Raw genomic sequence first — 17,483 nt, forward strand, 5'->3', positions numbered from 1 at the left:
TTTCTAAGCATTACATCCACTTTTGATTAAGGGGCATTCATTCTGCACCTCCTTCAGTTTTGATACCACAAAAGCTACTCTCTGAATTTGACTAGTGCATCTCATCTCAGTTATTTAGGCTCTTTCAATAAGACATGTGTTCCAGGAATGAGTATGTAAACTCAGGATTGATTGAGTTTAAGTATCCATTAACCTTAAATGTCGAGTATCGTTGGAGGGGCTTGTGTAGCTATTTGCTTATGTGGTTGGATTTGGTCAGGTGGGAGAACTTCACGACCCATTTATTTTCACATAGAAGAATATTTTCAGTATCACATCAGATTCAGATAAAACCCACTCTTCTCTCTGCATGGGTTCGCAGAGTATGTCAGTGTTAACTTTGCAACTTCAGTGATTCTCTGGCATATTTTGATATTCTGCCACTGGTTGCTGTTTATGAGAATGCCTTATTTCTGAATACAAGTGTTAGAGTGATAGTTTCCTTTCCAGAGCTAAAGTCATTATACTTTCTTTCCCAGGATGTTTGTGTGAAAGGGAATAGGAAAAGAAAACGGATTTCCCTGTGAAGTCAGTTGCCCGGCTGCAGCACGCCTCTTTGGGGGTCTGTTGCATGCTGGCTTCAGCTGCTTCTCTTGGAGGCATGGCCAGCAGAGTGAATAGCTTGCTTAGGTCCTCCACACTTGGACTGTCTCATTTTGTTTGTTCCTAAAGGAAAACACTAAAGCATTTATTGAGATACAATAAATGCAGAAATGGCAAAGGCAGAAGATCTCGAGATGCTTTGTTCCTGATTTAGGTTTTCAGAGATAGTGGGTTTGAAAGCAAGCATGTTTGGATGGCACTAACAATGTATGGAAAATACCTCTTGCTGGACAAAATGAATGTTTCCAAAAGGCTGTTTTCATCTCAAGAACCTACAGTGACAGCCTGTTTGCTTAGCCTACTGTATTGAGTAACTTATCTTTTAAGGCTGTGTAAATTTTTAAAAATTATTTTTTTCAATTACAATTGACATTTAATATTATATTAGTTTCAAGTATTCAGCATTCTGGTTAGACATTTATATAATTTACAAACTGATCCCCCCTGAAAATCTAGTACCCACCTGGCACCATACTTAGTTATTACAATGTTATTGATATATTTTCGATGCTGTACTTTATACACCTATGACTTTTTTTTTAACTGCCGATTTGTACTTCTTAATCTCTTCATCTTTTTCACCCAGCCCCCAACTCCCCTACCCTCCTCCCATCTGGCAACCATCAGTTTGTTTTTTGTATCTGTGAGTCTGTTTCTGTTTTGTTTGTTTGTTTATTCTGTTTTTAGATTCTATATATAAGTGAAATCATATGGCATTTGTCTTTCTCTGACTTATTTCACTTAGCATAATACCCTTTAGGTCAATTCATGTCACAAATGGTAAGATTTCATTCTTTTTTTTTTTTTAATGGCCAAATAATATTCCATTGTATATAAGGCTGTGTAATTTAAGGCAGTATAGCCTTGTGATTGAGAGTGTAAGCTCTAGAAGCAGCAGCCTGGGTTCATAATACTAGATCTAACACATAGCTGTGTGATGTTTGGTCTACTTGCTTAGCCTCTCTGTGCTTGCTTTTACATTGGGGAAATGTACATAACAATAGTACCTACTAAGCAGAAATATAGTTAAGATAAACGACCTAGTTTACACATGTTTTTCCCAAATAATTGTTAATCTTTTTAACTCTCAAATGTGTCCCAGTTTGGATAATAAATTATTTTGTCACTCTTGTGAATACTAAATGAATTTACATGTGTAAAATTCTTAGTGTATATTAAGTGCCTAGTGAGTGTTAGCTGGTTTATTATTTTAGGGGCTTCCCTTATCTTCCCTGTAGCTGCCATCAGGGACAGCGATTTAATCAAATACTCTTTTTACTGAACTTCCTTGCACCTGGAATGTTTTCATTATGTTCCTCCTCATGCTGTTCATGGTTTATGAACCAGCGCAAGCACCACCTGTTATTTACTCATGAAATATTTTCTTTCCCAAATAAAAGTCTCATCATAATGCCCTCTTGATTGATCTAGCTTATGTTTGAGAGGGAGGGCAGAAAGAAATAATTTATTACTCATCAGTATGTGCCAGGCAGGGAGTTAGGCTCCGCAGATACAACAGAGGGCAAAAGCCGTCAATGTTCAATCCCTCATGGAGCTTCTAGCTTGGAGGTGGAGACAGATGTTAATCAAATCACATAAATGTGAAATTACAGTCGTGGCAAGTGCTATAGATTGATTGTAGTTCTTTTGGACAAGAAAGGACATCTTGAAGAAATCGCTTTGAGCTGTGACCTGAAGGCAGAGTATAAGAGATATCTAGGCCAGGAGAGGAGATGAGTATCACAGACAGAAGGTGGAACCTGAGCAAAGGACTCACTCCAGGTAGGAGGGAGTGTGTTCAGGGAACTGAGGGGAGGGTGATGTGGTTGGTTGGGCGTAGAGTGCAGGGAGTGGTGTGCGATGAGGCCAGATGGAAAGGTAAGGGCCTTGCGGATCATGGTTAGGATTTGGGTTTTTAGCTAACAAGTGGCAAGTCACTGAGCATTTTAAGGTGAGGATTGACATAATCACATTAGCCTTTTGAAAGGCTATAATGTAGAAAGAGAATTGTAAGGGTTCAGGGGACCGGATTTGAAGAGAAGCCAATTGAAGTGGTCCGGAAAAGACATACTAGTAGCTTTAACTGAAGTTGTTGCATTGTAGGTGTTCTGAAGTAGATGCATTTGAGAGAAATTTGTAACGTAACAATGACAAGATTCGTTGATGATAGGTTGAAAGAGAAAAGAGGCACTAAAGATGCTGCTTTTAGGTGTCCGGCTTGATAACAGAATGGGCAGGGACACCAGTCACCAAGAGAAACCATCTAGAAGAGGGACTAATATGAGGCCAGAGTGCGCCTTTGGTTTGGACACGTCGAGGTACCTTGGAGATATCCAAGAGGAGACCTCAGGTGGGCAGCTTTCACAGGCCTTTAGCTCTGCAGGAGAATTTTGGTAGACATGTATATATGTGGATCACCTGTGTATGCATGGTACCTGCAGGCTGATGGACATGTCTGAGATTGATTAGGATGAAATTAGAGGATGAAAAACAAGGGCTATGGACAGCACCCTGAAGAACTCCTCCCATGGCTGGCCTGGTCCTGGCGGTGTAGGAGCAGCTAGATAGACCCAGGAGAGGACATTGCAGGAGAGCCAAAGGAAAAGAGCCTTTCCAGAAGGAGAGTGTGTGGTCACCCTTTAGATGATGGATAGTCAGATGATAATGAGGATGAAAACTCTAGTGCAGGGGTCCCCTGGCCACACAGCAGGAGGTAAGCAGTGGACAAGCAAGCGACGCTTCACCTGTATTTACAGCCGCTCCCCAGCGCGAGCTTCACTGCCTCAGCTCCGGTCTCTGGTGCCAGAAAGGTTGAAGACTGCTGCTCTGGTGGATCTGATACAGAAACTGCTTTAGTGGGAGTTGTTTCAGTGAATATGATAGCCACGGTCCTTGTCAGTTAGTGAGGTGGCACAAATGAATAGATAACAATAACGGGATTGATGAGGCCAGTGTACAGGCAGAATGAGGAACAGTAAGAGGCCAGACTTTGTCTGGGTCCAAGAGGCCTGCTGGAGGTGGACAGCAGAGATGCCTGAGGCCTTGAGGGTTAGTAGAGGTTAAGGAGACCAGGGGGAAGGGATGGGTTCCAACTAGATGGGTTCCAGCGACTGGAGCAGTATTTTGAGGTGGCTGGAGCACACAGGAGTGGTGGAGATGCAGGGCTGGAGAAGCTGAGGGGCAGTCAGGACATGAAAGTCTCTGTCATCTTTGAAATGGAATGATGGACAGCGAATCGTACTTTAAATGGTGAATTGTATGGTGCATGAATTAATCTCAATAAAGCTGTTTTTAAAAAAGGTGGTGGAATGTCACATGCTGGCTGGCTTCGTTGGAGGATGAACTGAAAGGCAGGCAAAAAAAACCCAAAACAATTTTATAGTCACAGAGACCAGTGAGAAGGCAGTTAGTCATATTAATCTGTGTCAAAAATGATGGTGGCTTGAAATACACAATTTACTTTCAGTTGGAGTCATGGATAAATTTTAGAGATACAGGCATACTCACTTTCATTGCACCTCCCAATTGTTGCTAAATCGAAGGCAGGGCCTTCCGCCATCAAAAAGAGTATGAATCACTTTATTGAGATACTAGCTTTTTTGAGGTGTTCTGGAATGGAATCCACGATATCTGCGAGGTATGCCTGTATTCAGGTTGTGATTGGTAAACTGAAAGAGCTGAGTAAAATGCCCTGTGTGTGGTTGGGCATTTGACAAATGTAACTTTCTTGCTGTGGTTGAATGAGGAAGTTAATTGGACTGCATTTAGTGGAGAGTCACATGTCCTGCAGAATCTGATTTGAGCCATGGAGATGATTAGAACTCAAGGATTGGAAACTGAGGAGGGAGGGGCAAGTTTTTATGGATAAGTGAATTTTACATGATCTAAGAGAAGATAGTCAGTTTTACATGATTAATCGTGCAATAGGATCCACCCAGGTAGATAAGTTCTTGAGGGTAGGGATGATGTTGGTTATGTTATATCTCGCATAGCACAACATACTATGAGTATTATCTACTGTAGCAGATAATAAGACTATATTATTTATTTAAGAATCTGTATTGATATTTTACATTTGTAAAGAACTTCACAATCTGTAAGTATATTTACATATGGCATACTTAATAACTTAATTCTCACAGCAACTCTGTGAAGTAGATAGTTACTGTTTTTATTTTACAGCAGTGAAACTGTTTCAGAGCGGTAGAGTGGTTTGCCCAAGGCACATGGCACTGCCAGCAACTTGGAGCTTGGCTTCTCAGTCCAATATTCTTACAGTTGTATCATGGGCCCAAACCTCCTGGGACTGCTTAAATGGTGACAGGAAGTGGTTTTCTTAAATGAGATTTGGTCCCAGAGCATGACCAAAATTTTAGTACTTTATCTGAATTGGTTCTGATAAGTTGGTGAGAAGTGTTTGTGGGTGGTGGTCAGCTTCATTTTGAAGAGGCAAATGATGTTTGTAGAGGTTGAAGTACCGGAAGTAATGAAGAATGGCTTTGTGCCAGTGACTCTGTTGAAGATTAAAACAAAAGTAAGCCAGCTGACCACATTTATCAATGAAGATAAAATGATGAAGTACAGTCTGATAAATCTGGAAACTAGTGAGAAGAATATACTGTTTTAATGGGTCCTAGGGGTACTGCTTTTAGAAGTGGGTAATTTGCAAATCTTTTGAATGCCCTGTCCACTCAAGCATGAGTAATTCATGTTTTTGTAGGTTTTTAAAATTTTTACCAGAAAAACTATTTACACTCACTTCCTTGGTGATCTCACTCAATCTTATGTCCTTCAAAACTAAATTAAAAACTAAAATTGTATCTTCAGCCTGGAGTTCTGCCTACTTAAAAATCTTTATGTAAATTTTATAGGCTTCTTAAATTTAACAAATTCATCCCTGAGCGCCTAATCTTTCCCCCAAAACTTGTATAATATCACCGTCATCCATCCAGTTGCTCATGTCAGAATCCTTGGAGTTCTTCTTGATTCCTTTGTCACACCGTACCTCCCAGTTGTCAGCACATCCTGTTTGACTCTTATCTTAAAAATAAGAAAGTAAGACTTACACTGCTACTCCTCTAGCCTGTTCCAGCTACCGTCACCTCTCACCTGAGTTATTGAAATGAGCCTCCTTCCTCACCAGTCTTCATGCTGCATCCCTTCAGATTTTTTCCTCAGTAGCCGGAGTTATCTTAAACAGAGGTCAGATCATGTCTTTTTCTGCTACTCGGATCCCTGCAGTGGCTGAAGTGTCATTCTAGTCACTCCAGGACACGAGTAAAGGCCATAGACCTTACCCTGGCCTGTAAAGCTCGGCAGGGTCCAGACCCCCTTTACCTCTCTGAACTCATCTCTGACCACTCTCCCTCTTCCTGATGTCACTCTAGCCCCTCTGGCGTACTGTGTCTTGAGTGTGTCTGGCTCACTCCTGCCTCTGGACATGTGCTCCTGCTTTTTCCCCTGTGCTGCAGTGGTCTCCCTTCATATGTCCTCTTGGCTTCCTCTCTAACCCTCTTAGGGGCAAAGTCATCTTAGTGAGGTGAGGCCTTCTTTGGCTATAATTTAAAATTGCAGTCTGCTCACACTCCCTAGCCCCACAGAATTCTCCGTTTAAGATATTTTCATATTATACGTATATAAAATATAGTATAGTTCTGTTCAATGTCATTTTATTGTAACGATGAGATGCCATAGGAACTTAATTCTTGTTTACATCAGTTAGCCTATAGTAAAATTAGTTTCATGGTATATCATTTTCCTGCAGGTCCAAGAACCTATTGAAGATGTTAAGTGAGGGTTTAACTTTATTATCCTTTTGTTAATGGTCTTTCCCCACTCCCTAGAAATCAGCTTCACGAGGGCAGGGAAATTTATATGTGTGTGATTCTCTGCTGTTTTCCTCATACCTAGAGCAGTAACTGATGTACAGTAGGCACTCAGTAGACGTAGGTTTAATGAATAGAAGATTGTTGTGACTTTGAAATGTGTTCTAGATTAGATTTTCTTTTATTTGTTAATTTAAGTATCTTATACTGTGTTTCCTGTTTAACTGGGTTGTTGAACAGTGGATCAACAGAGATACTTTCAGTATTTCTCTCTCTTTTACTGGAGAAAACTATCTTCTTTGTCAGAGGCAGAGGGCAAAGTGAGTTTCCCAAATCCATCTGTCCAAATTATCAGCATGGATACGTGTGGGAAAAGTTGGCACCTATGAAAAACTGTTGACTCTGGCAGCACAGGTTATAACCTGAAGAGCAGGTTCTACAGGTCAAATGGGGTTGGTTCACTTTTGGAAGAACTGCCTGAGAGTCAATGGCTGTGTGGCCTTGTGCAGATAGATGAGCTCTTCTTAGTTTTTCTTCTTTAGTCTTTAAAGCAGGGATGGTGACTCCTGTCTGGATCACTTTACTGACTTGTTGAGAAAGAGGATCAAATGAGATCATGGCAGAGACCTGCTTTATAATAAGCTCCTTGTTTTAAAGATGCTGTCTGCTTTGTAGATCATTTCTAGTAAATTGAAGTGACAGCTACCCTTCTCAGTGTCACAATACTGTTGTATGGTGGTCATTGTATAATGAAGCTCAGAAAAATTATAATTACTATAATAAATGCAGAGGAAAAATATGTATCCCCACGAGCTATGTATTAGAGCCAAATGTAAATGGTAATTGGATTGACTTTTGCTTTGGGTTATCAGTGTTCTTAGTTATCTGAAAGTTGGACACACACACACACACACACACACACACTCACACACACACACACGCAGACATTTTGTTGATGCCTTCTATGTTTCTTGAATTTTTCTTTTTGGCTCACTCTTCACAGAAACAACTTAGCTTTTTTTTGGTAAATAGAAACATAGTATATGATTTTGTAGGGAGTACTGTTGAATGCACAATTAGGACTTACTTTTTCATTTTGAGTGCTAAAATAGTATCTTTACACAATTTTCTGGAGCATATTTCTTGTAAACACTAGAGCGAATGGTCCTTTTATTAATCAGACATACGTCTGTCCTGAACTACATCCAAGAGGTTTTAAGCCTAAGCTCTTCTTCTTTTAGATTCCAAGTAGACCTGGGTCTGTTTTCAGTGTCAGAGGAATGTTTTAACAACTGTGTTAGCTGATAATTTTCTTTTTTGCATGATCGACTTGTTCATGCTCTAAACTTAAGCCCAGTGGAGAAAATAATGTCTCTTTCCGTATATTGAATTGCTAACACCAGTGGCCTACAGGGATTTTGGAGTTTATTACTGTCTGTTTAGCAGATGATTCAGAAGTATCGCAGGCACTAGAATAATTTTTCATTTTCTTGAAATACTTTAGAAAATTGAAATCCTATCTGAAAGCATATTTCCTACGTAGAAGGAAGTAATCTTGGTTTGTGCTACACGTCTGTCTCCCAATGGTTGTCGTTAACTTTTTTACTTTCCTGAAAGCTTAAGGATATTTGAAATGCCTATGGGGAGGTCTTTTCTGGTATCAGATTTGAACTATGAGCTTTGAAGAAAATATGTGATCATTTTTATGGTTTTGGCATAACCAATGATAATTTCCTCTGCTTCTGAGGCATATAATTGCAAACTGATTTGTTTGTTGTTGTCAAAGTAAAAAGGACCATTCTTTTGTTTGTTTGTATGTGTTGTTTCCTATCTGGTCCTAGTAGCATGAGAAACAGATGGTTCTCATATTGATGAGTTGTTTCCTTTTTTTGCATTAGAGCATTGAGGGCAAGGACCATGAGTTGTCCCCTTGTATGTTTAGTTCTGAACACCTGGCACATAGATAGTGTTTGGTACAGATTGTTGAACAAATTAGATGAGATATCGGGGACGATGATAAAAGATAAATTACTGGTTATTATGACTGTTCCAAAATGGAATTGGAAAAAGAACAGTTTTTTTCCTCCTATAAAATTTTTATTAGCTTTGTGTTGGGTTGGAGTTTGAGATTCACTCTTGCCATTTTAATCTCTTAACAACTTCACACTTTCCTTGTTGGGTTTGGTTCTAGGGAGGAGTTTATTAGGAAAATTGTTAATAGTGGAAATTTAAAAGATTGTAAAAACCACCTAATATTCCCTAAAGATGGAACGTTGTTTTTGGAACCTGTTATGTTTTGTTAAGGCAGAGATAATATATCATTAGAGAAACCATTTTTCCAGGAAAATAACTAGGATAGTAGACTTAGATGTGAACAAATAATAATCAAAGGCAGAAAAATCTTGCTTTGGAATTGTCACTTTTGAGTCAACTCTTTTTAAAGATATTAAATTAAAATATAGGTAACATAGAATATTATATTAGTTTCAGGTGTACACTTGTTCTTCAATAGTTGAGTCAATTCTTATGTTTATTCTTGAGAGGAGCTCTGAAAATTCGAAAATGTGGCTAGAAAGAGTCTTCAGAAGATAATAACACGATGAGACATCCTGAGACATTTTCTAAGGCATTTTCTATGTCCAAATTATCATTTTTTGGATGAAAATAATTTTTACTACAATTTTGTTCCTTTTTAAATTAATTTTACGGTTATTTCCTTTTGTATAATTGTACCTATTATATGTTTCTACTAGGGTACACTTTTTTCTTTAAAAAGGAGAAAATGGTGTACAGAAGTATAGTTTATTTTTACACATGAAGACATTTTTCATTATTGATGTGGTAGCAAATCTTAAACCATATGCTAGCTGAGGTCAAAAACTATATATATATAATTTTTTATCACTTGTACTTTCTTTCCAATGGCTTGTGAGAAATTTTTAGGGCTAAAGTGTGAGTAAGAGATTCATTTTAAGTAAGATTATTTTAAGAAGAAAATATGAGAAAGTGATAAAGTAAAATTAATTTTTCTCTCTTTTTTTCCTCTCCTAGCATTTTTGAAACGTCGGGGTTGTTGGAGTGGTTAGATTTTCCCTGGAATTGAGTGAGAAATTCAGAAGACTGAAGCCCAGGCTTACTGTCTACCTTTCACGGAGGCCTAGCCGTGAGAGGACAGAAGAAGGCACGTGGCGAATCATGACAGCTGACAAAGACAAAGACAAAGACAAAGAGAAGGACAGGGACCGAGACCGGGACCGAGAGAGAGATAAAAGAGAGAAAGCAAGAGAGAGCGAGAGTTCAAGGCCACGCCGGAGCTGTACCTTGGAAGGAGGGGCCAAAAATTATGCTGAGAGTGATCACAGTGAAGATGAGGACAATGACAACAATAGTGCCACCACAGAGGAATCCACAAAGAAGAACAAAAAGAAACCACCAAAAAAAAAATCTCGTTATGAAAGGACAGACACTGGCGAGATAACGTCCTACATCACTGAGGACGATGTTGTCTACAGACCTGGAGGTGAGGAGCATTGCATTTGGGTCATTACAGTGTTTGTGGTGGAGAAACAATGTCATTATTTAGATACCTCTTCACCTGTCGAGGAAGGTGTGGGACTCGGAGGAGTAATGGTAGTTTGGGTGGACAGACTCAAGGTAGTGAGCATGCTGGCCCACTTTTGGCCAGTTGGATGTATTCTCACTTCTTGCCTGTGTCTGCCTCAACATGGCCTTCTGTCCTGGTTTGTTGTGCATTTGTCAGTTCTTGTTTTCTCATGTTGCTACTTCTCTCCCCTCACCATCTGCTCAGTAGTTTTAATCTTTTGACTTCCTTTTTTTTTTTTTTTTTATCTTTAACACAAATTAGGATGCAGTGACTCTGGTGGGACAAGTAAACCTTGAGATTTTTGGAAACAGGACGCTTTACATTGGGTTCCAGGAGTAACATGGCTGGAGAGACATTTTAATGGCCTTCAGACCCAGATTTATTTCCTCCAGCACCTCCTTTTCTAAAGAATTGAGCTTCAGGCTCTCTAATCAAAGACAATAGGTGAAGCCAACTAGACTGCTTTGTTTTTCAGAAAATATACTAGGTCATTCAGTGTACTGAGATGTATAGCACTGTGCAAAGAGAGGCAGATCTAGCTTTTGAATAAGATGACAGGGGACAGTGATTCAGAACCTGTTGAACACCAGCAAAACCTTCCTTTTTCATTTAATATATTTTATGTATTACGATAACTTTTCTTACAGAAGTCAGTAGAACTAAAATAATTTTGTTTTAATTCATAGAATGCTGAGGAATGACATGAATTTCATATGAGCTGTAATTAACAGATTAAAAGCCTCCCAGATTGATATTTTTCCATGAAAGGGAGTTAAGGATATTGTTATGTCATTGACCTGATACAGTTCTTTTTTCACTGAGGAGTACTGCACCTGTTCTGAACTTCACATAAAGTACCGATTCTGCTCACCCCATATAGGAATCAATTTTGAATTTCAAGAGGTAATCAGTATTAGAACTTACACAGATAAAGTATGCACAACTACAATTTCTCAGTTGATTGAGAAGATAGTTATGTGACAAAATGATCAAAGTTGAGGTTGCAGAGAGATTAGAACTCAGCTGCAGAGATCGAGTAGGTTACAGTACTGTCAGTGTCTGACTCAGACTCAGACGCTGGAAGGGAAGGATTTCTCAGCCACTGAAGAATAGCTCATTATAGAGTCACCCCATATTGCTTGCAATGGACCTATTTAGTTCTAGACCATGAGAAAGGAAGAGAATGTGCTAACTCCTTTAGGAATAGATTATAGCATGATAACCTAAAGATCTCATTTGTCACCTTTTCTGTTGATATATAATTCAACATGGTAATGTGATCATTAGGATCGTTGTCGGAAGGCCAGCTGCCCTGTGCAGTATTGAATGCCAGCCTTTCTCAGGGCAACGCTTCTCCTGTGTCAGTGGTGATACTTTCCTAAAATATATGTAGTCAGATACGTGTGGGAAATGCTGCACATACTGTCCCGCTCTTGAACAATTCGTAATTAATGACTGAGAAGTCCTGCAGTTAAGGAAACCTCTTTAACAATAAAAAGTACCCTGCCGTTTTTCCCATTTATGGTACTATAACACCCTGTTTCTTCTGATTATGTCCTTAAGAAAAACCAGTTTTGAGAAAACTAGTTTGGGAACTACTGCATATTCATATTGAACCTTCTACTGTAACATTCCCCAGCCTTTGTGGCACCAGGGACCCGTGCTATGAGAACTAACGCCCGATGATCTGAGGTGGAGCTGAGGCGGTGATGCTGGTGCTGGGGAGCAGCTGCAGATACAGATGAAGCTTTGCTCGCTGGCCCACTGCTCACCTCCTGCTGTGCGGCCCAGTTCCTAACAGGGTACTGGCTGCAGACCAGTACCAGTACCACGGACTGGAAAGCCTTCCTGCTTGATGTTTAGAAGAATATCTGGAGGGATGTTGCTAAGGGCTTATTTACAGACCAGTAGGTTCTTAAACTGTTTTGAGAAGAACTGAGAACCCTTGTGAAATGTGAAAAAAGAGGTGCTTTCTCTGGATGCTAAATATGTATAAGGGATCTGTAGAAACCAAAATGGTTTGAAAATTTTTTGGCATTCGGAGCATGACCACCTCATGTGAGACACCCCTTGTGCTTGGGTGGGTGATATTGCTGTGGCATGGGGTTTATACCCTGCCAGGTCCAGTGGATGTTTAACTCTTTGGTAAGGAGACTGTCTTTGACTTTCTCAGTGGTTTCTTTTCTTTTGGGGGGATGCATTTGAAGTTAAATAACTTGGTCGCCTTTTCCAAAAAGCTTCTTTCTAAATGGAGGACTGTTAAATATTGCTTATTTTTTAGGTTTACCTAAATTGAAGAATTAGAAGTAGGGTACTCTGATTAGATTCCCAGATGGGACTTCATTTCTTTTTTTCTCTTTGTCTTTTTTTTCTGGTCTTTTTCTTTCTTGGTGCAGAGTATTACAATAACATCTTTTGTTAGTGATGAAAACCATTATCCTCATTCAATTGCAGAGATTCAATATGCTTAGTTGTATCTTAATGTTTAGATAGGAACTCTGTGGGACATCAGAAAGGATTTCTTCAGTGTATTATTATTTGTTGAATGGTAGATCTTTTATGCTCATTTGTTTCTTTCAGATATAAAGCACAGATTAAATTTTTTTTCGGTTTGTACTCTTCTGAATTGGTTTTAATACTCAGATTAAGTGTGAACTACAAAATAATGACATTTCCCAAAATGTCATTAACAGTGGGCCCAGCAGTAAGTGATACTGCAAGGATAAACATAGACAATTATATGACTATACTTCCATATCCTAGGGGAATAGGTCTATAATCAGATTATTCAGTCTGAGAAGAATGAGTTTTTATTGACAAATTGGGTATTATTTAGTTAGGATCTGTCACTAGCTAAGATTTAGCCGTATACATGTCACAACCAACTCCTTTTGACCCAGATCCTTATCTTTGGAGCTATCTTTGTTTTTGTCCATAGAAGCTTAGCATAATGGACTTTTAGTTAGTTATACTCCCCATATTACCTTCTGCCTCAGGACCTTTGCACTTGCTGTTGCTGTTAGCTAGTAAACTCCCTCCCTCATACACACACAGACATACTTCCTTAACCCTGTCCTTTCTTCAGCTCTTTCATTCCAGTGTGGTTGCCTTTCCTCTCCCAGGTTACCCACATTTCCTTAATAGATACCGTCACGTCATGGTGTTATGTATCTTTTCGTCTAGCACTTATAACAGTAATAACTTAACTACATTTTTCTGTTACTATTTTAAGAGTAGTATCTCCATAAAAACAGCAACTCTGTTTTTTGCTTTTCACTGTATTCCTGGGATCTCTGACAATAGTGTACACATAGTGTGCATTCCATGATATTTGTTGAATAAATAAATTTCTAAAAACTTTTAAAAAATCTGTTGACTGATTAATGATGTCAGAATTAGAATAATGCTTCTGGAAGTCTATCTTGAATCATTTATTTCCCAATGAATGATTTAAGAGACTTGTTCTAAAATAACAAATAAAACAGAACAAACTTTGTGGGGCTCTATTATATATTGCCCCATGTCTAATCTAACTTCTTTGTTGTCTATCAACCGTTACTCTACTTTTGAGATGACTGTCACAGTAACAAATTGATTTATTACACAGCTGTATGCAGCCAGATTTTCCTTTGGGGCTTCTTTAGCATAGCATATTGATTTCTAAAGTTTGCTGTGGGTAGCATATTAATTTCTTTCCACTGTTTTCTTTTTTTCTCTAGCTTTATTGTGATATATTTGTTAAAAACATTGTTTAAGATGTGCAGTTTAGTGCTTTTATATATGTACATGTTGCAAAATGATTACCACAAGCATCCATACGCTCACATAGTTCGTTTTTTCTTATGTAGTAAGAACTTTTAAGATCTTTCTTAACTTTCTAATATACAACTCAGTATTGCTGATTATAGTAACCAAGCTGTACTTACATCCGCAGAACAGAACAGAACGTATTCATCTTGTAACTGGAAGTTTGTATCCTTTGACCACCTTTACTCATTTCTTTCCTCCCGCAACCTCTAATCTGTTTTCTGTTTTTATGAGTTTGGTTTATTTTAGATTCCACCTATAAGTGATATTATACAGTATTGTCTTTCTCTCTCTGACTTTTTAACTTAGCATAATGCCCTCAGGGTTCATTTGTGTTGTTACAAATGGCAGAATTTCCTTTTTTTTTTAAATGGCTGAATGATGATATTCCATTGTATATATAGCACATTTTCTTTATTCATTCATCCCTTGATGGATATATGAGTTGTTTCCCTGTCTTGACTATTGTAAATAATGCTGCAATGGACGTAGGGATGCAGATATCTCTTTAGGATAGTGATTTCATTTCCTTCAGCTATATACCCAGAGGTGGGACTTCCAGGGTCATATGATAGTTATATTTTTAGTTTTTTTGAGGAACTTTCATACTGTTTTCCATAGTGGCTGTACCATTTTACACTTTCACCGACAGTGTGTCCACTATTTTCTTTTAGATACTATGACTCCTTTATTCCTGATCAGGTAAAACTCAAAAAATTAAATTCAAATTATTGAGAGGTATTTTTTTATTTTGGCATGTCAGTTTTGCTTGCTATTGTTATAAAGAAACATGTTCTTTAAAAAGTGCCTGTTAAGCTGGTTCTTCATTTCTTGTATTCTCTTATAGCAACTGATAAATTGACTTTCCCATTTACCCTAGATAATATTCCTAGAATAACAAATCTCCCTCCATCACATACAAGAGGGGGAAAAATATCAAGGTTCAGGGTTTTCGAGTTTGTTATCTCCACGTGCCTTCTATATTTATGAACAAAGTGTGAAATTTTACATGAAGATAAATTTTATATATAAAAGACAAAGAACTTTTAAGTTTGTGATTTATGCTATCTTGGGTGAAATAAAACATTTCTCCTTTTTATTTGCAAATTTTTCTCATTATTGTTAGGAATTGAGGACTTAATTGAAAGAGGACCTTGAAGCTAGAATTGATTATACATTGAACATTGAGGTGTTTATTTCTTTTGATGCAAATGGAATTTAAGCTGGAAAAAATCCAAAGTAAACAAAATGAAACCTGGGGATCTAGTTCGAATTAAAATGGAATACACACACACAAACACACACACACACACACACACACACAATTGAAGTTAAAATTGTAGATTGTTTAACAAAGCATAATGTTGAGTTGAACACAAAAGAGTATAATGCTATATGGTTCCTTTTATAGAAAATTTAAAAACAGCATGCAGGGGACTCTCAGGGGTCTGGTCTTGTTCTGTTTTGTGGTGACAGTGCTGGTTACATGGGTTTGTTTATTTTGTTAGAATTTATCATACTTTGCACTTTTCTGAATGTGTGTTATATACTAATGGAAATTTTACTGGAAAAAGTAAAAACCTGATACTGTTTTCTTAATGGATAGTTTTCCTTTGATTCGAGTTCCTATTTAAAGAGGGGAGGGAGTCTCCATCATGTTAACTTGTCTGCACATTTAGCTGCTGCTGTTTCACTGACAGGTTGGTTTCTGACCTGCTAAGAAGCTGAGTTTGGTTTCAAAGTCTTGATTTTCTGAGTAATTAAAAGCTTATCTATGACAATCACTCAGACAAACATTCCCTTTTTAAAATAAAGCAAAACAAAACTCTGACATTTGCTGTTTCAGGACACAAATTTTTGGGGGGGGAGGGAGGAATAAAAGCTCATTTGATCTGTAACTTTTTATCCATATCTCTTAGAACTTAGAAGAATTTTAGTTCAGTGTGCAAGTGCAGATGTCTTCTTGAGGCATTCTTATTTTGGGGTGGGGCACAACTTTTTTTAAAAATAATTTTTAATTTTCAATTACAGTTGACACACAATATTATATTAAGTTCACATGTACAGCGTGTTGATTAGATATCTGTATAACTTACAAGGTGATCACCCGGATAAATCTAGTACCCATCTGGCACCATACATAATTATTAAAATATCATGGACTATATTCCTTATGTTATACTTTCCTGCCCCATGACCATTTTGTAACTACCAATTTGTACTTCTTAATCTCTTCCTCTCTTTCACCTGGCCCCCTTACTCTCCTGCCATCTTACAGCCATCAGTTGTGCTTTGCGTCTATGAATCTGTTTCTGTTTTGTTTATTTTTTCTTTAGATTCCACATATAAGTGAAATCAAACAGCATTCGTCTTTCTCTTTGTCTCTTGTTATATAGCCTTTGTTTAAAAGTCTATTTTGTGTGGTATAAGTATTGCTACCCCAGCTTTTTTTTGATTTCCATTTTCATGAAATATCTTTTTCCATTCCTTTACTTTCAATCTGTGTATGTCTTTCAATCTGAAATGAGTCTCTTGTAGGCAGCATATGAAGGGTCTTGTTTTCTTGTCTGTTCAGTCACCTTATGTCTTTTGATTGGAGCATTTAATCTACTATATTTAAAGTAGTTATATGTAGTTATTACCATTTTTTATTCATATTTTTAATCTTTTATTTTCTTCTTAAAGAAGTCTTTAACATTTCTTGTAATACTGGCTTGGTGGTGATGGACTCCTTTAGCTTTCTCTTGTCTGGGAAGCTCTTTATTCTTCACCTCTTAATGATCACTTTGCTGGGTATAGTCATCTTGGATATAAGTTCTTGCTTTTTATCACTTTGACTATTTTGTGTCAATCCCTTTTGACCTGCAGAGTTTCTGTTGAGAAATCATTTGACAGTCTTGCGGGAGCTCCTTGTAAGTAACGAACTGCTCTTCTAATGCAGCTTTTAAGATTCTCTCTTTGTGTTTAACCTGTGGCATTTTAATTATGATGCCTCTTGAGCCCCCTCTTTGGGTTCATCTTGTTTGGGACTCTTGGTGCTTCCTGGACTTATATGTCTATTTCCTTCACCAGATTAAAGAAGTTTTCTGTCATTATTTCTTCAAGTATATTTTTAATTCCTTGCTCTGTCTCTTTTCCTCCTGGTACCCCTATGATGCAAATGTTGGTAAACTTGTTGTCCCAGAGGTAGGACACAACTTTTTCTGATAATTGCAAAATTTTCTTTGTATAACAAGAAACATGAATTCTGGCATAAAGAGACCTTTAGGCCTTGCTTGAGTTAAAGTGGTTTGACATGTGTTACAAGTTCATTTGCACTTAATAAACCTAATACTAATCTGCTTAAAGCCTTTCAGTGGATCCCTTTACCAGTAGGATCAAGTCCAAAATCTTCACCTGGCACACCAGACTTTCTATGATGTAATTGCATGTCTGCACAGTCGTCTTTTTGACCTTACTTTTATTTGGGAGGGAGCACAGCAAGGCAGTGTATTAGTTTGTTGGCGCCAATATAACAAAGTACCACAAACTGAGTGGCTTAAACAACAGAAATATATTGTCTCATTCTATAGGATAGAGGTTTCAGATCAAGGTGTTGGCAGGGC

General features: G+C 37.9%; 1 protein-coding gene across 3 annotated transcripts in view; it reads left to right on the forward strand.

Annotated features, from left to right (window-relative positions):
- The window catches only part of RERE (arginine-glutamic acid dipeptide repeats), a 366,623-nt gene that overhangs the window by 120,408 nt on the left and 228,732 nt on the right, over positions 1-17,483 (forward strand). For all 3 annotated transcript variants that reach the window (XM_011368442.2, XM_011368444.2, XM_011368443.2), the window contains exon 2: positions 9,519-9,987. In XM_011368442.2, the coding sequence (XP_011366744.1) occupies positions 9,663-9,987 (325 nt within the window). In that variant the 5' untranslated portion in view covers positions 9,519-9,662. The remainder of the gene's footprint in view (positions 1-9,518; positions 9,988-17,483) is intronic.

Source organism: Pteropus vampyrus, unplaced genomic scaffold (assembly GCF_000151845.1).
Source record: "Pteropus vampyrus isolate Shadow unplaced genomic scaffold, Pvam_2.0 Scaffold142, whole genome shotgun sequence".
In the NCBI taxonomy this organism is placed as follows: domain Eukaryota; kingdom Metazoa; phylum Chordata; class Mammalia; order Chiroptera; family Pteropodidae; genus Pteropus; species Pteropus vampyrus.